The sequence below is a fragment of the Meleagris gallopavo genome, chromosome 23 (assembly GCF_000146605.3).
Source record: "Meleagris gallopavo isolate NT-WF06-2002-E0010 breed Aviagen turkey brand Nicholas breeding stock chromosome 23, Turkey_5.1, whole genome shotgun sequence".
Taxonomy (NCBI): domain Eukaryota; kingdom Metazoa; phylum Chordata; class Aves; order Galliformes; family Phasianidae; genus Meleagris; species Meleagris gallopavo.
The window spans coordinates 4,064,456-4,085,219 of record NC_015033.2 but is presented as its reverse complement, the minus strand read 5'-3'; the positions used below and the strand labels follow the sequence as shown (position 1 = coordinate 4,085,219).

The 20,764-nt window shown below is 44.6% G+C and overlaps 1 protein-coding gene across 4 annotated transcripts; it reads right to left on the bottom strand.

Moving 5' to 3' along the window:
- Positions 1–274: 274 nt before the first annotated feature.
- LOC100550621 (protein DDI1 homolog 2) lies at positions 275–20,762 on the bottom strand. Of its 4 annotated transcripts, XM_031556674.1 has the most exons (10): positions 20,625–20,762; positions 16,635–16,764; positions 15,107–15,337; positions 12,850–12,976; positions 10,693–10,820; positions 9,939–10,067; positions 9,218–9,321; positions 8,305–8,494; positions 4,716–4,778; positions 3,184–3,320 (listed from the first exon to the last, which is right to left on the bottom strand). In XM_031556674.1, the coding sequence occupies exons 1-9, from the start codon at positions 20,760–20,762 to the stop codon at positions 4,762–4,764; spliced, it is 1,194 nt and encodes a 397-aa protein (XP_031412534.1). In that variant the 3' UTR covers positions 3,184–3,320; positions 4,716–4,761. The 4 variants fall into 4 exon arrangements, with proteins under 4 accessions (XP_010721171.1, XP_010721172.1, XP_031412533.1 ...); XM_010722869.3 differs by lacking the exon at positions 4,716–4,778 and having other exon boundaries at positions 275–3,320; XM_010722870.3 differs by lacking the exons at positions 4,716–4,778; positions 20,625–20,762 and adding an exon at positions 17,669–20,485 and having other exon boundaries at positions 275–3,320.
- Positions 20,763–20,764: the final 2 nt, after the last annotated feature.

Genomic DNA, 20,764 nt, shown 5'->3' with positions numbered 1-20,764 from the left:
CGAAGCAGAAATTTTAAGATGAACGCTTCACAGGGAGCCACTTCAGAGTTTCATGAGTGAGATTAAGTAAAAGTTCCTACTTAAAATTTGGTATCATATTTCAACCATGCTTTCCTTTCCCAACCCCAAGAGTGTTTTGAGGCTCTGCAAAACCCCTGAAGTAGTTCCCCTGAAAAAAAAAGCATCTGGTAAGGGCTGCCTACAGCACAGCTTCAGCAAGTCCTAATCAGGCAGGCTGCTCCCCAAGGACCTCCTGGAAGGTCATAATGCTGTAACACAGATGCCACGTCAGTGCGTGTTCCATAAGCCCTACCTGGGAGCCCTCGCTCTTTAAGAGGTATTCAATTAGTAGTCCATCAGGCACTACAGACTTTCTGCAGTTTCTGAGAGGCTGATCATCCCCAAACATCAAGATACACTAGTGCAAAGCAGATTTCTTCATTCTGCTGATCACAACCCCATGCAGCACACAGAGAATCCATTTTCCAAGGATAGATGCAATTAAAAGCCATGACACGCAGTTACTTTGTTATGAGGTTTCATCATCAAGGTTTTGCCTTAAGCGGTTGAGCTTGTTCTTTTGTAGAGAGGAACAAGATACGGGCAATGTTAAGAAAAAAAATGGTAAAATACTCTTTTCCCCTTTCTACTTCCCCTCCCCACCTACAACTATGTGTTATCAGCACATCTTCAAGTAAGTCAGTACATCTCTTAGTTTTGCTAGAACCATATTCCCTTCCCTTTTTCTCTCCATCCCCTATCCCCACGATGTAAACTTAAACACACTGGCCCAGGAGCACAAAAGGGTTTGTCAAAAGCAGGCATCAGCTCTCCCCATGCAAACACAAATCCGCGCTTCCAAAAACACTTGACACCCTCCCATTCCTTTTGCAAAGTTTTACACACCTGTGGGCACCTGTAGTAGCTGCCACAATTGTTTCATTAGCATCACAGACATTTGGTTATAAGTTGTAGGAGAGAGAAAACAGTACAAACCCAAAAAGCCCATTTAGAAAAGTTTTGCATCTGTGTCATACCAGACTCAGAGTGTGCTCTGTACAACACCATGTGCCTTGCCACTGGCTGTGCGCACACACGCACACACGCACACACACACACACACACACACTCTCAATTCATTTCACAATCTGCTCTGCGCTGGACAGGGCGGTGATCTTAATGGCTTCTCTTTCTTATTCATAACACTGGAGCTTATTCAAAAATTTTGCATTTAAATAAAAACATTAATTTTAATCCAGTATGTATAATTAAAAGCTATCCCATTCACGCAATACGAGGACATTTTCTTTCTTTCAAAAGGCCAAATCTAACAAGTGAAACAGAAGAGACAAGTTACTTTGGCTGCAAATAATTAAAAACTCTGGCTCAACATTCTGCTTGCACGTTACAATGTGTAGTTTAGGTATGTCTTTTAAAAGACCCCCTCTTCCACAGTTACGTAGGAACAACAATACTCTTGGCTAGCAAAATGAGAAGAGCAAGATCTACATTCCCATCTGCTTGTTCCAAAGCCTCCAGAGCTTCTCGTGTGGTAAAACCAGCACCAAGGATTCGATCAACATCAGCTGCAGGGAAAGCACGAGGTGAAGCAACCAAGGGAAGTTCGGTGGACTCAGCAGGTGGACTACGCAGTGGTTCCTCACCCCCACCCAATGATGCTAGGCTGTCAGGAGCAGAACTGCTGCTTCTCTCAGGTGCTTTTGTGAGTGATGCCCGAGTATCTTGAGATATACCTTCATCCAAAGCAGGCTTAGAGGAAACAGTGTTCTGTTCCAAAGTTGGACTTTGAAACCATTCTGGCAAAACCTTTGCCTGCTCAGAGCTCTCTTGTTGGTCAGATGTCCCTGCAATCGAATCACTCTTACCTGAAAACTTTGAAATTTCTAAAGCATCTTCTCCAGGAGCTGATTCCATGTGAGTGACAGACCTAAGACTAACATTTTCTATGCTAGAATCACAAGGCTGGCTCCCCTCTGCTTTTCCACCTTCATATCTCACATTAAAGGAGGAACTACTCTGTTGCTGACCATTTGGATCTGACACTTTCCACTCATCTTCAGAAAACCCCTTCTGTTGTACTTGCTCTTTGTGAACCATTTCCAGCTGAGAGACTTCAGATGCAAGAAGTTTACATTCTCCTTTACAACTGATCAAGAGTTTGTGAAGCTCTTTCAAGGCTGATGCTAGAGAGAAACATGGCTCTTCTAAATGTCTACCCAGATCTGTGTCCTGCTGATGAATGACGGAGGGGGAAGAACTGTGTTCAGCTGTTAAATTGGACAACTCATTACACTTCGTGGGGATTTCACTGGTGCTTTTAGACTGCAACACATCAGAGGTGGAAACTGCATCACTCAGGGAAGTTGCAGACTTCAGTGACTCCACTTCCATAGAATAGGCATCTGAGTTCAGGTCAGATGCCCTTCCATTTTCGGCTTGCCACTTCTGCTTGCTTGCTGAGGTGTGCACTTCAGCTACAGAATGCTCAGTTGTATCCACTTCCATGTGCACACAACTACAGGATGTTTGGATACGCCCTTTCACACAGGAAAGATCTGCTTTCTCCAGTCTACCTTCTCTCATTTCTGCAGGAGGACTTCCTGGCTGACTGGCTGTACGGCCCTCTTCTTCCACAACAGGTTTCTCAACCCCACCAATGTTGCCAGGATGTTCTGGGTCAGTTTTGTCAGTTTGTTTCTCCAGATGCTCAAACTTCTCTGGTTCTTTGCACATCTGATGGTTTATGGCAAACTTGTTCTTCTGTTTTGGTTCCTTTAGTTCTGAAGGCAGAGATGCATCTTTTATTTGCCCAAGCTTAGTAGTGCTGTCAGTCAAACTATTTTCTTTTGTCACTTTCAAAAGAGGTTCCTCACCACAGCCCTGTTCTATAGTGTTACATTCCATTAGACTGTGAGCAAGAAATGTTTCTTCAAGCGTCTTCTGTGAAAGGCAAGCTGGACTGCAAGAATTCACCTCCTCTGTCTGGAGAGAGCGGTCACTATTTGCCAAGGAAGAGTTATTGGAAAGATGCTGTAATGCAAGAGGATGATCTTTTTCTGGGGTGATCCAGCATTCAGTTGAAGACTCAACTGACTTGACAGCTCTAGGATCAATGGGCTCTGTGAGGCTAGATTTGGATAAGCAAGTTGAAGCAGGAGCAAAGACAGATCGATCAAGTAATTGATTTGTGGGATTACAGATCTTAGAACTTAGTCCTGAAGACTGGACTGGATTTTGAAACCCATCAGAAGCTGGTAATGAGGGCATTTCCAGTGAGGTAGTTTCTTTGTCACTATTCTCTATACATAAGGATAGGGAAAAAAAGAAAAAGAAAAAAAAAAAGTAGTTAGGACACAGAAGCAGCACTATTTCCACAGAATCACAGAACTGTAAGGGTTGGAAGGGACCTCTAGAGATCATCAAGTCCAACCCCCTGCAAATTAGGCTCTCTACAGTAGTTTTCAAGTATCCATGCCTTTAGAATAGAAGCTAAAACAACAGTTTACATATCAGCTTGGCATATTACCTCCACTTGGGCATTACTCACCAGAGCACCACTCTATTTATAACACTAGTTACAGCAAGAAGTTGTTAAGACAGTCCCGAGAGCTCTAAGTATAAGCAAGTGCAAATCCAGAACTACATTCCACCTGCAGACACTTCATTACTGACAACGAAAGACAAAAAGCCAGTTCTAGGGTAATTAGAGAGCTCACAATTAGGGGATATTTAAACTTCAAAGTGAGCAATTATATCAATGAGAAGATGATGAAATCCCAACATCCCTGTTTATTTTTCAAAGCAGAGCGAGATCTAAATTCCTCTTTGCAATATAGAAAGCAGACTTCAATGTGATACGTGTGCACAGTACTTCATAGGGGTACTTCATAGATGGCTTGCACAAGCTAAAAATAACTTTAGGTTTTCTTTTAGCCATAACCTTCTCTTTAAATCAAGACCATAGGCTTAAAAATCTCATTACTTTTACATCTGCTTAATCAGCGCAGCTGCAATAATGGCAGCAAAAGGCATCCAGAGAAGCAATTTTTCTTCTCTAGCATGTTAAGGCACGTGATGATTAGAAAACAAGATATCCAGAGCTCAGCAAATATCCTTCATATGATGTCAGCTTGAACTGAAATTCTGTGGATATAAAATTACTTGGAGAAGCTGTAATATAATGGCTGCAGTCATCAGTACGCTGCTTCGAGAAAGCAGCACACAAATATACATATAACAGCACAATGGCATTTAAGCTCATCAGATCCACTTCAAACTTATATTAGGACATACAGTTTTGGAGCAGCTTCCAGAGGTTTGTTTTTGTGTATATGTGTGTACGTGTTGCGTATGAGTTCCCTGAACTGTCAAAGAAATCATTGCCTCTGCTCAACAGAAGCTGAGGCAACAGAAGTGTTTTAGGTAAGAAAGAAGCATCACTTGGAAGGAACGGGATGGAAGGTCAGAGTTACAGGGCTCTCTTTTGCATGAACAGAAGGCCCCACCTTTCCTCATACATGCAACCCAGGTTTGCCGCCTTTGGCCAAATGAAGCAGGATGTTCTCTCACACTCTTAAAAGGTTGGTAATTTCACATCATGTAGGTTTCTCCCTAGTAGCTCAAAGGGAGGATGGTCTTGCTGCGAGTAGTGTGAATATTGTAGTGAAAGCTTATGAACTGATGTCTGTAAATACCTGGTCTGTGGCCCACTCCAGCTGCAGTAAACACACACTACATGCATCAAGGCTTCTGACGTTCTGTTTGAATTAGGAAACAAACACACCAAACTCGTGTTAGCATTCAAAGCACAAGACATGCATGGTTATAGTCCTGCAAATTGCAGCTCCCCTCCCCAACCATCCATGAAGACAGCACATGAGCAGCAGGAGCTCCTCATGTTTCCCGGCTTCCAATAGCAGGTCTGCCCAGGTGATTCGCTATATCAAATCAAAAATAGCCCTGCTGAAGAACAGTTGAAAGGTTGTTCTGCATTACGTACACTGCAGAGTGGTCTGCGAGCAACACACACACTTGACAACATATCTGCAGCACAAGGAAGATGTCTAGCAGTGTGCTTGTTTGTTCCCAGCACAGCCACATTCAGGAGACATGCTTCAGTGAAATGAGACATGAAATGGCATCTCAGACTGCACTCCCAGCTGCTACTGCCCTGCAGGGGGTCATGCCAGCAGAGGCAAGAGAAGATGAGCAAACATCAGCTTGCTGCAAGTGGGAAACAAAGATCCTAGGGCAGAAATCCCAAAAAGGAACTGCTTCCTGAGGTACTGAAGGACAAAGCAAAGAAACAGACAGCCAGAAGTCAAAAAGCTCACTGCTTCCTACTCCACACGGAGGACAGATTAATTGCAGACCACTACAGACCACTACACACTGGGTCTAGGTATCAAGCTAGACTGAATAAGCGAGCTTATCTTGCTAATGGTCTAGTCTTGTTAATATATCAGCTTTCAAGTTGTCATTAAATCACCAACTTGACCTTTGCTGAAAGAGCATCCATTCTTCCATTAAAGTTCTACTCTGTTCTGTGTCATATACCCAAACAGTTATTCAGATTGTGCTGTATGATTTGTTGCATATGCTCCCCTTCCCATCCCAAAGGTCTCCAAACTCAAAGGTCCCAAGCATATACAACCGCTTAACCTCAAGTCCTTCTCTTTTTACAGATATCCAGGAGTACTGGAGAGCACTAACCATGCTCGTGTACAGCCAGGATGTGCCTCCTGTTCTGTGTCATGGAAGAAGTCAGCCTTTTTCACCTCAGGTACTTGCTTCTTTTATTCTCCATGGGATAAAAACAGTGTACTGAATGCTGTGATACCGCACTTCCAATCGATACATGTTGTGCACCTGCTGCTGTATCTTGTACCAGAGAAATCTCTTCTCTTGGTTGCACATCTGACCTTAATGAAGCTACAACAACTTGGCAGTGTTGGCATATTTAAAATCCAGCATTATCCTGCACATTTTCAGACTGCTCATCTTTGACATGGGTGGCAAAGAGGCTTGTGACACAGAACACAGATGAAAACAAGAGATATCTTTTTCTATGCAGCAGTATTATGTTCAAGCTCTCTCCCAGGCCAGTACTTTAGAGAGGAAACAGAATGGTCTTTTCACTCTGTGTTCAGGGTATGATCATCAGGGAGTCACAACCACTCTGATGGTAGAAGCAGTTGGTATGCTGCCAAGCACTTCTCAGCTCACGCTGAGACTCACTGTCATCCTCTTCACAGGGTATACAAAGGAGCTGAATCCCAGCCTCACCAAGGATACCATCCAGCTAACACCAGGAACAAACTCCTTCCCACAAAGCGCATCATCAGGGATAGATTCCTCTCTGTATTAGAAAAAGTCTGAGTCGCCTCCATGTGGAGGCGATGCCTTTCTTACATCAAGGCTGCCTGGATGAGAAGCTGCACATGATCGCCTGTGGACGTACAGAGTGATTTCTTTTATATCACTCGAGCTGCTATGAAAGATCACAGGCCTTGTGGGAAGCTGAGGCTCCTTGATGCTGCTCTCTTTCTCCCCCTCTCGTTCACAGCCCTTTCTCTTGCTTTTTTCTGGTGCCATATAGCAGCAGGTAGTAGTTTTGGAAGAGAGCGAGAGGGTCTGAGTTCATATTTTGACATCTCAGAATACAGCTAACAAGATTCCTGCAAACCAAAGGCTTGTAAGAGGTCCAAGGCTTGCATACAGTCCATCTAAATGAGACCTACCTTAATTTTGTGCATTACTGTTCTACAGGTATTAAGTAAACATACAAAATCAATTTCCTATTGTCATAAACCTTTTAAGTTTCTCCAAGGCTCTCTAGGAATAGAAATAGTAGACTACTGATCACCCTGAGCAAAAGTCTCTTTGTTTTGGTATATAAGCAGCTTTAAAGTCATTTTAGACACTTCTCATTTCAAAGCACTGGCCTAAAATGCTGTAGTTACAGAGACACATTGTTTCAGACGAAGAGGTTTGCTTTCTGACTGATCCTTTCACCAGTTTGCTAAGTCCAACCAACTACAATGTCTGCAATTTCAACTGGAGAAGAGCTGATCTCCACATTTTCCATGTTATATGAAGAGACATGAGCCCAATCCAACAAGCCTGACCTCTAGGGATGTCAAAATTCAGCAGGGAAAGGACAAATTTCTGTTTATCCTCTTTACTTGCTGGAAGTTAAATTAATAAGCATTCAAAGACTGGTTTAGAAAGTCAAACATGTAAATCATTTCTTGCTGGTGTACTCAAGTCTGGCCTTCCTTTTCTATTTGTGGGAAGCTTACATGTCTAAAATAGAAGAAAATAATTAAAAAAAGATGTGTGCTCTTCTTATGTAAGCCAACTGGTTATTTGCAAAAAAAAAAAAAAAAAAAAGAAAAACATCACTCGTTACACTTTGGACAATCAAGCAGCAAGTGGTAAGTATTAAAGAAAAAAAAAATCAGTGTATTATAATTTTGTTATATTTCTCTCTCTACGTGTATACACACACACAGTTATCAGACTTTGATTTTTAATCATGCTATAGTTAAAAATTAGCAAGAAAATCATTCAGGAAATCAATTTTTATCAGCTTAAGCATGGCAAAGTGTTTTGCGTGTTTCTGAAAACTGCCGTGAACTTACACTGTCTTGGAAACATAGGTGGGCATAAGCTGTAAGTTAACGCACACTGCTACGTTACAGCTCCTCAGCAGAGGGGCAGCAATCAGACACTGATATAGTCTCAGACACTGCACACATAAGACTCGAGTAGTTGCTGAGACTGCTATTCCTCATGTACTAAGATCTGTACTTACTGCTAGGGCTCTTTTATTTTTGTGTGCTGTATCTGTTAAGAATCAGATTGATGAAAGTCACCTCAATACTGCCCTTATGCGAGGCTGCTAAAACATAACCGAGTTGTGTTCCTGACTAGGCACAGCAATTCAAACCAGGTGAATAGGTGCCAGAAATAACCACTTATCTTTGAAGACCAAGGTATCAGAGCTGCTAGAAAGTTGCAAGAAGAGCACAAACTCAACAGCAAGCATGCCCAAGTGCAGACAGATTTTGCTATACAGAAAGGAAAAGATTGGTGCAATTAGATACAACAAGCAGGAACAAAGCCCTTTTCTCTCCATCTTTTGCTTACTGATGCTGCATTAGGCTATATCTAGAAACTGAGAAAAGGAGAAGGGATCTTCCAGTGACTGTCAACAGGATTCTGATGCACAACAAGAAAATCAAGCAGATATATTAATTTCATCTGAGCTCATTACAGTACCTGCTTCCTCTACAGACTTCTGTATTGCTTCTGCTAGTTCCTGGTCTGCAATCTCCTCTGGCCGCACATCTTCTCGCCCAGCCCCATAAGCCAGCCTGGCACACTCCGGGAGCTCACCCTCTGGGAGGAAAGTGGTCTGTGAGCCAGTCGTGCCAATCACCAGTACGTTCTTCTTGAGATCAATGGAACACTGCAAAAGAGACACTGAGACATCAGGGGCACGCATAGAGCACTTCAGTTCCCAGAAAAAAGAAGAGACAAGGCTGAACAATCCATTTCCAGTGGGAGCAGCTCATAGCACTATGCAAAATGAACAGAAAGCATCAGCTATAAGCAGAGGCCTCCATTTGACTTGTTTTGTATTTAAGCATTCAGTTGAAGTGTCTTTGATCTGAGCAAAAAACTTCAGGGAACAGCCAAACACCCTATACATATATCTGTGATGTTGTACGGGGCTGCTGAATCACAGCCTGAACCTCTGATTGACCACCTGAGGCGAGCACTGAGTCAGCCACAGGAAGGCAATTCACCTGTGCTGCAGGAAGGGGTGGAGCCTGGCTGCACCTCTCCTAGACCCATTTAAGAGCTGACTGCCAGTGGGGAAGGATCTCTTCTGGAGATCTGCTCCACTGGAGTCTATTTTGTGAGCCCACAATAGGGTGAGTGTCTTTCTTTTCCTACTCCAATATGATAATTATATCAGCCAAGCTCCTGGATATACTATATCATCTGTATATTCATTGATTGTACTGATGTACATTGCATAAATACTTCTTTCATGATTGGTTGAAAAATAGTCTACTATTTTCTCTTCCCAGAAAATCCTACAACATTCCCAGGTATGGTGCTTACACTGTGCTTAGTACCTTGGAATTGAAAAACTGAATAACTATTTCAAAACTGGTTTTGCTACCTGATGCCTCTTAAGCATGTCCAGTCCGAGAAGCATGTCCATGGGCTGCTCTTCAAGGATGGAGAAAGAGCACGCCAGGAAATCCCCTTCAATCTGAACCTGAGCTGAAACACAAGGGAGAAGAGTTACCACCTTGCAAGCTACAGTGCAACACATCATGTTCTGCTATTTAATCCCCTAGGAAAGGCTTGCGCAATCACACTGGGGAGAGCTGACATCAGGACTTTGATATACAGCCTTGGTCAAAAGCCCAGCTGTAGGCAAACACCAGGGCCTACATTGGTCGTGGGTAGTAAATTATTATCAAAGCTGTTCTGGTCTTAGAGCCTTAAGTACTGCTCATCTAAGCCTCCAACCCAGAGCTAGAGGAGCTACATACAGTTCATTAGAGCACAAGCCTAAGAAGCAAGAACAGCAAAAAGAACCACTTTTTTCACACAATAGAGACAACATTCTCTCATCTAGAAAACCTGCACACACATGCAGATTTCTCCTCCTGGAAGAGGATCAAATGTTCCACTAACTTAGAACTCTTCCTGTGCAACTCACACTGCCAGCAGGAAATTCCCTCCTGGGAATCAACCCAATGAACCCCACTTCTGCAGTTGGAGTGAACAGTTTCTCAACTGCAGGAGCTGCAGGTTCCCTCATCTAAAAGAATTACATGAGACAGAAGGTTCAAGTCAGAATTGTTGCTAAAGCTAAGAATAGCAGTACTTACCTAAGTGCACTCTACCAATTATCTTCTGAGTGCCTACACCTTTAGCAATCCCAGCCCACCGCCGATCCACCAGCCTCATTATGTTGCACCTTTCAGCACAAGCTTGGCTCATAATGGTCATCTGGGCACCTAGCAGCAACAGAATTTGTGTTAAGTCTTGACAGGGCATCACAAATTAAAATACTCTCCTGGAAGGGCTTAAGATCTTGGACTCAGTAGCAGGGAAACCACATCACCTGCATGAGGCAACTGTGTCATGGCATAAAAGGCTTTTTTTTCTTAATGAAACCCACTGCTTTGAGTTTACGATGTATACACTCACAGATGAGCGTGGGCAGTAAGGTACATACTGCTGCAGAGCTGCAATAGCTCTGAGTACTTCGACTTTAACATGGTGGATGGGAGGTACAGCACTAAGGCTGGCAAAATTCCCCTATCTGTAAACTGAGATAAGACACACGCATGGCTGTGACCATTTTCGCATCGCAGCCATCAGGCACCAGAGATTTTCACAGGAGCCTTGACCTGGGGTGTTCAAGCACTCATTTGTGCTGCTCCACAAACAGTCTCCACAACTGGCAGTTTGCCTTGAACCCCACATTGTTCTGAGATTTTAATTAGGTGCTTTAAAATCTTGTAAAACACTGCTTTATAACTAAAAAGGAATATTTCAGGCAAAAATTTTGAGTGTTTACTCTCTCCCTCAATGAGGGAAATGAGAATGGAGAAAGAGATGAAAGCAGGAGTAATTCACCTGAGTCAACAAAAGCTTTCACTGGATGTCCATTGACTTTACAGTTAATATAAAGCATCACCACCTGGCCAAAGCTCTCGGGCGCCTCTTCCATTGCTATCGTCATATTTTCTTCAATATTTTGTTGCCTGGATTGAACAGAGGAGAGAAAAAAAAAAAATCAGACCTCTCTCATTAGCAAACCCTTATGAGCATCCCTCTGATTTAGAGACCTGATAACCCCACCTGCTGCAGTTTGCATTACCTACAAACATCATTTCTAAACCAAACACTGCTTAACTAAACACAGCCTTCCCAGCAGAGGGATTGCTAGTAACGATCCTTCCTTAATCCAGACATACCAAGTCACTTCCCTCGCAGCCAGGAGGACTGCTCCTCCCACACCTTGCACAGCTCACACTGCAGCACACCTGCACCTGATGACCTGTCTGCAAGAAACCCATAATCACAGAGCTAACATGGAGAACTTATAAGCAAAAATCAGTCACTCTGAAGGAAACAGGGCATGTGATGAAGATGTTGCCAGTAGCTACAACACTGGGATCGCACGGAGCAGCTCAACATTAAAATCCTCCAGCACTTCCCTAGTATTTTGCATCTCTCAGGCAGAGGAAAGGAGGCTCATAATTGAAACTGCAGTGAGAACACTGCTACGAACACAAGCCCCTCGCTGCAACTTCAAGCCTACAGAAAAAAACACTGATTGAGAATCTCATCGTGGCCCTGACAGTAACCTTGAAAGCAATGGGTATCCACACTGACTACATCTTAAACAGCTTTATCTGTGAAAGGACACTGGCTTCCCATTTTAATGCCATTTCACGTTTTCTCCTCAGACGGCAAAGGTAAAACCAAGCTCCTCTCATGCATCTTCTGTAGCCTTCCCACAGCAGGATGGGTAGATGTGTTTGTTTGGTGCAGAAGGAAAACAGCTAAGAGCAGCTAAAGTGACCTGGCTCACGTGGAAGCTAAAGCCCCCTGCTACCCTGCTGCTAGTCTGTTCTGGCCTGTGAAACAAAGAGCTTCACACTGTATTGTCTTTTGCTATTCCATTTAAATCAGATATAGTGCAGCTGATTTGCAGGTTCAGTTTTCTTGTTGAATCCATGATTTTGTTTCTCCGTTCTTGATGCTCCACTGAAGAACAGATGTGTCTCAAGAAACTGTGATGCCTGCAGGAACTCCCAATCAATCTCAGGCAGAGGACAGCTGATTAAGCAAGAGTTCCAGTAACCTGAGATACTAAACAGGTTGTGAAATCTGGGGACTGCTAGATGCCCAACTGTTACCCAATAGCTGCACAACCTTGGACATATTCCCTTTATCAGCCCCAATTCTCCCTCATGTACTGAGCAAGGAAAGCATTCCTTTGCCTCCAAGCAATGATTTACCTACAAATCCACACATTGTATTTTTCAGCACTGCTATGCTAAGCCATTATCCAGTACCAACACCTTGTCAATCATGATGCAAGAATGACTTATCACAAATTAATTTTGGTTATGATCAACAATAAGCCCATGTCAGAAAGACGTTTCCTTATCGAGGACAAAACTGCAAGCCACATTCCAGCTCAAGGATTCATCATTCCATTTAAGAAATCATGCCTCACCCCCATGCAATTACATGTGGAAGACAGACAGAGGGAACAAGGGCTCATGAGCAGAACATGTCTCTGTAGACTTCTTCTGACAGCAGTGAGGTGCAGAGTCCGGAATGGGAGGAGACACTCCACTGCTGTGCAAAGAGTTCAGGTCAAAGACCAGCACAGGTTCTCAGGTTCAAAACACATAAATCCAAGGCACATAAATACCACCTCTGAAGGATGCAGCTATTCAGTAAAAAGCAAACTCAAACTCACTGCTTTCCACAACTCTTTATTGGTTTCAGAGTGGCCCAACTTAGACAGTTTTGAGACCTCACACACACAGACAGCAGTGCTGCTGCTTCATCTGTCCACAACCACATGTCCCCAGTTCTCAATCCTACCACTTGCAAAGGTGGCTCAAAGCACTACCCCGAAGGCAGATATCTCTATTAAGGCAGGATCTGCTTTCTGAACACACTCCTTGTAGCCTCCAAGTTGGAAGGAAGCACCCTCTGGAAAAAAACCACCATGAAGAACTCCAAAGCCTGCTAGTGACTTTGGTTTGCTACCTTATATCTTCTTCTATCTTGGCCTGTGCCTCAAGATCAAAAGGGTCAGCTGAATACAGTCGGATCCTCTCTTGTTCCCGTCGGGCTCGGTCCTGCTGTTGCTCCAGCAATACCCTGGTAAATTTATCTGCAGTAATAAAGACATACAGGAATGCTTTTTACTGGTAATTACTCTTACAAATCATGTTCTGCCACAGCAAACACTTCTTTTTGTGTCAACATGCACTACCCAAACACTGCAATGCCAGTGGGGAACAAACTCAATTCTCTTGTGCATACTCTTCTGTAGGAAAAAAAAAGGGTAAGTAGTGGGGCAGGAGGAAAAAAGAAACAGTATTTAAAAGTAAGAGCTGCTATTAAAACAGCAATTCACTGTTCTTTTGCAGGAAGGGTTGCCTACAAACTACTCCAAAAATTTGGAAAAAAACACCTGCAACAGATATCAGGAATACAGAACTCTCCCTCAAGCTTCTTGTTTGAATTGTGAATGTGTATTTTGAAAAATTTCCAACAGACAGAGAAGTGAGATTTCATAGCTCTGAACAAGATGGCCCATCTACAAGAACAGCTTGCAAACGTTTTCCACTCAGCAATCTGCTGAAAAATAACAGTTTGTAAATTCAGCAAAGCGCAAACTCAAGATTCAAAGGCATAAAAAAGAACAGAACTTAAGCCCAAGCAACATAGGTATTATTATCCCTAAAGATGAATGCCTACCTCTGCAGTCAAGAGGTGCGAGGAGAGACACTTACTTCAGGAGGTTTAGCTGCACATTTTTCAGGTGGCCTCTAACTATTCTTTACTGTTTAGATCTGATCAAGTATATGTCAAAGAGACTTGGCAATAAATTAATTTCTGTAAGCACAGAAGGTTGTGGTTTTGCTTCAAGAAATGCAATTCCCATCAAGAAACTTACTGGCTCAGAGATAGTTACATCCTCAGGAAAGCATTTGGTGGCTGTTCTGGTGTTTTTTTATCTAATTAGTTTTCACGGAGCAGGTGCTTTCTGATGTGCCCACAATGCACCCAGCACAGCCACATGGTACACATCTGTTCATACATTTGGACATCAGAATTAGAACAGAACTGGTCCTGTGCCCAAACACTCATAGCAGCAGTACAAAACAATGAGAGTACAACCAGATAAAAGCACTTCCTTCTGGCATCCCACTGCAGCGATTTGGAACTAAAAATGCACACCTGAGATAAAGCTTTATGTGCACGACAGACAAAACAGATCAGCAGGTGAGCCAGATCTGGGTGTCCTGGCTTAACATCGCATCTCATGCCAGCAGCAGCACATTCTTCTCAGGGTGATGAGAAAACTGTTCTGTACTACAGATGCAACACTCAAAGGAGGCATGAAGAAACATCAGAGCACAACACACGTTAACTAGCAGAGATACGAGCAGAAGTCAGAAGTAAAAAATGCAGTAGTCATCAACATCCATGTGAGCTCCCTTCTTTAACAGATAAATCACTAGCATGTAACCTTGAAAGGGAAAAAGCCTGCTACATGGTTCTTCTCTTCATTCATTTCCCAAAGCTCAACCAGATTTATTTCCTATCTAAAGACTTGCAGAGGCTTAGAAGGACATCTTCCAATGCCCAAAACACCATTCTTCATACTTAAAAGGGGACTTGAGTTCAAAGCTTTAATCAGACAACAAAATCAGTTGCAGAGAAAATGAGGGACACTGTACTACAATTCATCTGTGCTGTGTGAAGTGCCCACTTCAAGACTACAATTTCAAGATTAAGAGAGATGTAAACATTTACGACTATTCCTAATGGGAATGCTCCCTAAAGACACCATCTACTTGTTCCTTTTCCACTCTCTCTTTGATGTCTGCTTCTTCAGCAGCTAACCACTATAAGGAGAGATGGTCTTAGAGCTCTGGAGTGCTGCAAACACAGCACATCAGTGGAAGCAGTGCATTCAGAGACTCAGCAATAAAAAAAAAAAAATCAGGAGTTGAGCCACCTGCACTCACACAAGCTCAACGAATCCATGCATGTATTTCAAAGCAGAGGACAGAGGCTGTTCAAAAAGCCAAGCTGGAGAAACACACCCAAACTGCTAGAAAGAGAGGAACTCTGCCACCAGTGCTTCCAACCAGTGCCTTGCATGAGCACCATCAATAAGCCAGCAGTGAGTACCCCAGGCAGCTAAAAGCCCGTGAGTATTGTAACTGGTATTGGGACTGGGCTCAGACAGATTCTGAACCGCCTCGTGCAGCAAAAAAACCCAACCTACCGAGGTCTCCACTGAGCAGCGCCTCTGCCAAAGGCGGATTGCGCTCCTTCAGCAGGGACAGCTCGTGGGGATTGGCGAGCAGCATCTCCCGTAGCAATGCTGGGTTTTCCAAACCCTGAGGGAACGAAGGTGCATCGGGAGGCGACGGGCGAAGGCGCTGTGCTGGTGGCTGACGCTGCTGAGCTGACGTCCCAGGAACCGCAATGCTGCTGAAGTCTATCCTTGGCAGGCCTGGAGGAAAAAGAGGTCAAATGCATCAGCGCTTCTTATTTGCAGTTCTGCTCAAAAATGTAAGTAAAATAACTACGGGAAGGATAGGCCAGTCTTAATGCTAGGCTATTAGATCAGGTCCTTTTAACAGCAGTTTGCAACAGGTGCTGTATGGGAACTGTTGAATCATGGCCTGAACCTCTGATTGGCAAGCAGAAAGTCAACCATAGGAGCACAGGTGAAGGCAATTTAGCTGTCTGAGCAGAAGGGGTGGAGCCTGGCTGCACCTCTCCTAGACCCCATGTAAGGGCTGACTGCCGCTAAGGAAGGATCTCTTCCCGGACATTGCTCCCTTTGGAGTTCTTCTGTGAGCCTAGGACACGGGTGAGCGTTTTCATTTATTTTTAATTATACCTTTCCACCATGATAATCTTTCTAGCTATATGACCTGTAGATACCAGCCTAACCACACCGCTCTGTATATGTGTTGATTATACAGGTGTACTGCCACACAGCCAGGTTGCTGGGTGAGGGATGCTGGCATTTCTTTATGTAACTGGCCTGCTCTGCATCCCAGAAATGCACTTTTTGAATCACCGACTAGTTATTTCCAGCTTCACAAATGTGAATACCACGGAGAGAACACAAGGCTAACCCCAGTGCCTAAGGCACTTCTCAATCTCTCTGACTGAAAATTAAAAAACAAAACAAAACCTCAAGAGGAAAAAAAAAAGACACCACTTTGCAGATGTGCATTGCAGGTAACTCTCCAGCCACAGGAGGACAAGAACTTCACCCAAGACCTCCTCAGCCAGCAATCCTTTCAAGGCGAGAACTTGATAGGAATCAGTGCAGAAGGCAGAAGAGAGGTAAGACCAGGAGTGCACTCACAATATTCAAGGAGTCTCTTGCTTGTGTGCATGACTGCATACCTGGGTTTGTTAAGATGCAGTTTCTCGATCTGTCAGAATACAGATGGGAGCACATACTGCAAGAGCCCCTTAATGTGTCTGAGCCACACAGAGCACACACTACTGTACCATTCCACAGAACAGGAAAGGAACTGCCATATGAACATTCACACACCTCTACAGAAACTGCCGTTCTGAACAAGCTACATGAGTTTTCTGAACTTCCCCAGAATGGTGAAACATTCTTTGCTTTCTTAGAATCACCAAATGATGAGTCCTTCAGCTAATTCTGCAGATCCCCCAGCAACAGCCACCCTCCCTCTGAAGTTTTGCCTAGCAAGGTGTTAGAGACTAATGAGATAACAGCAAAACCTTCAGATGCTCAGAGCAAAGGCGTCACTTCTCACCTGGGAAATGGATCGAGGGCCGTGGCTCTATGGTCTCTTTCTGTCGTAAAATCACCACGTCTCCATCTTTCAAGCCATAGGAGGCCAGGGATCTGTTGTTGTCAGTGAGAGGCCTCTCCGCATAGACAATCTGCTCATGGGGAGAACGCAAGGAGAAAACAACCAGTGTGACCAAGCAGATCAGGATCTGATTTTCTTTCGTTTTAGAAACATGTTTCAGCCACTCCTGTGGGCCGACCTCAAGCCTCAGAACAGGCGTGCAGTCCTCAGCAGAGGCACAGACAAACCCTGCCCAAGCACCTCGACCTCAGGCACAGGCAGACCTCAACATGAACTGGTTGGACAAGTACCCAACATCTGTCCTATCCAAAGCTAGCGATCCCTTCTCAAAGCTCAGCACCTCAGAGAAAGGCTTGTCTCTTAATTAGAGGTCAAGATCTTTGAAGGAAAGAACAGCTTACATCAGACCTGTTTGCCACACATTTCCAAAATCACATCTCTGCTATTACCCAAGTTGTGGCTGCTTCCCATAGCGTTATCTTCACCCAGCTCTGCTTTTCCTAACCAAAGACTCAACTGTATACATGCAGGCAGCATCCATCAGGACAAATATTGGATTGAATCATCTACAGAGCAACGATTTCTTCCATTACCCAGAACACAGCTCCCCAAAACAACTGGTTTTCACAGAGACCTTTGTGAGTATCTCAGCCGTTTTTGCTTTACTTCAGTGATGTAAGTCCACTCAGACCCAAACCACCAGCTTCCAAACATCCCACTGCAACCAGTGGCAGGAATCAAGGAATCAATTTCTTCTGACTATAATACACAAAGTCACATCCTTTTCTGTTATGATTTTCTAATCTAACTCAACAAATACAAAAACATACTGAGATAAAAAACGAATAACCATCATGGGAACGTTTCTACTAACATTAGATCCGTAATACCTACAGATGTCCTAAATTACTTCCATGCCTTCCTTGAAATTTCAACAGGCAATTACTGCAGATGTGCACTGTCATAAGACTTGCCTGTGACAAGAATGATGTTCTGGGCTTCTGATTCCACAAAACCTCTGCCATTCTCTTTAAAGGAACAGGAGTTCTGTTGAAGATGTGTCTTTGGCATCCCAGTAACCGTATCTGCTAAGCATTAAGGCTTTTGTGCCAGAATTATCAGAACAGGGAAAACACACACCATTGGAAACAAAGATGAGGTTTCTACCCTCTCAGTAACTACAGCATCAATGGTATTGCACACAACTGGCCTGTGAGACCCCTTCAAAGTGAATACAGACCCATCTGCAAACTACACTAAAGCATGCAGATGCTGCTCTGCTGGTTTGCAAGGCATTACTGGCATTAGTAAGGTTGGCCCGTGATGGGCACATCCCCTCACATAACCACGCATACCACACACGGCCTGACTACTAGCACTGCTGTCTGCAGAGAAAGCAAGCTTGCAGCAAATTCCAGCTGCACGCACAAATCTTAAATGACAGTTTCTCTGTGCAGATGCTCTAAGAGACATGAGCTAATCAGTTTAAGTGAGGTTTTACCTCTGTCATCTTGCGAGGATTGGATTTACGAACATTCGGCCTTAGCACCTCAGACAGTGAATTAAGTGCTCAGCACTCACTCCACATCCATCAGCAGCATGGCTTAATACACTTTTGACCTATTCCACTTTGCTGCTAAAATGAACTTATTTCATTTTGCTGCATTCCAATTACACGGTTTGCAGCATACAAACAGAGCCGTAAGCCAGCCGGGCAGCCACAGCATGTGCTCATCCAGAGGTAACCCATGCAAGGAAGCAGGCAGCCACACCACACACCAGATGTATTCTCCTGGCACTGGGAAGAACGTCTTCATGAAGCAAGAAAGCCCAGTCATGAAATCAGCTGTCACCAAAGTAAAGCCCACACAGCAGGAACATTCCTCGTTCAAAAAAGAAGCCCACAAAGGCTACAAATCGACCCAACATATACACATAAAGAGAGGAAGGATATACCACCACTGCCAAAACAACACAGAAAAGTCAGTTTTAACTCCAGATTCCCTCCTCTTCTCCACAAAAGACATCTGCTCGATGCGAGAGAGAAAACACAGTGAGCCAAATTTCTTCCCCTCTACTCTCCCTGCTACACTTCCCCTTATCAGCACAACCCACCTGCAGCTGCACACACTATCTTGTGCCACCCTCCAGTCCTCGATGCCTCAAGGCCATGGGCTTCAGCACTCACCTCCACCCCAAACTACAGTGCCCAGAATGAATTTCACCAAAAGATAAAGACTCAGACTAACACTCTCTGGTTTACAGCACCCCGCACGGTCCTTGCTATTAAAAGCATCTTCTTTTTTGTGCCAGGAAGCAATAAGTGTTACCATAAAGCAATGAGTGTTGTGTGCAGTAAAACCAAATTTGATGGGTGCAACACGAGGACCCACACTGTCCCCTGGTTTTGGGGGGTAGTTTAGGCATGCAAAATCCTTTGACACAACAGCTTCACTGATAATTCATGTTTCTGTAGCCTTCTTTCTACTGAAGATCCAAAGAACACTGCACAAACACCGGTCAGAAAGAGCAGGGGAAGGAACAATAAATTCATACTTGGAAAAAAAATTAAAAAGGAAACAGAATAATGTATAAACAGGTGAATAGAAAGCAAGCAGAAGCACTCCTGAAAAGCAGAGTTGACCCACGTTACCTGTAGTGCCTGTAATCACAAAACTGCAGCAGTTTAGTTGCAGCAGAGCAAAGATGCAAAGGGAACTCCCAGCAAAAGCACTCACAGAAGTACGTGACCCCTTGCTATCCTGAAATAGATGCAAAGCTGACAGGTCACCGTGATGCAAGAGGGGCAGCTCCGAAAACAAGGTCACTGAGCCACAAAGCGCTCACAGCCTCCTGAGGACAGAGAACATCCCTGTCACATAGCAGGGGCTGGCCCTGTCACCTGCTGTAGGAGTCATCAGAGATGCTGGTGCCTCATCCGCTGTAACACAGCACTGCAGGCAAGTCCAGAAGGCAGGAGCCCTATATACACTCCTATAGTCTCTTTCTACTTCTCATAGACAAAGAGCTTTTTTCCTAATGCAAAACCCACATAACCTCGATTTTCTACTCCTGCTTTGAAAAACAAGTTAGGCAATGGTTTCATTTTGGGTTAAAGCCTACATCAACACTTCCTTACACTTTCTCAGGAGTGTCTCCCAACTCAAACCACTGCCTTCAGCTACTCCTGGCACACACAATATTGAGCACAGGTTCTACTGCACGATTATCCCCACACACCAGCATGTCAGTCTCAGAACCAGACAGCACTGTGCCTCTCATCACTAAGCAGCAAAATCAGAGCTTCACGAGGGCAGAGGAAAGCAGTCTGAAGCCAGATGAGGCACTGGGAACCTGCTCAGCAGGGCACGCAGCTTTCCTGTCTCACAGTCCTCCATTGCTGACTAATAACCACTTGACTGGAAAAACACTTTCTTAATGTAGAGTGAGAAAGGGCTCACGAAACAAAAACTTCAGAAAACAAAACTTCACGAACTTTGCCAAGAGGACCGAGATAAAGCGACAGAGCTGACACTGCTCTGTCCAGCTGCACAACGCCTGCGAACAAACTGACAAAGGGCAGAGAGCAGACTGAGAAACTCCCTCCAGGGTCCCCCCAGCACGCCGCGGCCCGGACAGCTCTGTGACCCCAGCACCGGGTGCGATGCGGCTCTCCGCGTGTGGGAGCAGCGCAGTGTCCACAGCCGCCTCCACAGCGCCCAGAAAACGGGGGGAAAGCCTCAAATCGTTCTCTGGAGAGAGGGGGAGGAGGCGAGGAGCCCCCAGCCGGCCCTGCCTTCCTCACTCCCGGGATCCAAGGCCCCGAAAGACGCGCTCCTCCCCGCAGAACCGCCGCCCCCCAGAGGCAGGGCGGGCCTCGGGCGGACGCCGCGCACCCCCGAGGGCGGCGCGAGGGAAGCGGGCCCCGACCTGACTCTCGGCCGCCGGGATGCCGGACTCGAGTTCGCAGAGGGCGCGGAAATTCTGCAGCTCGAAATCGGCGTCCACCTGCAGGGAGAAGGTGAGCTCGCTGCGGTCGCGGCGCAGGCAAAACACGGTGAGCAGCATGG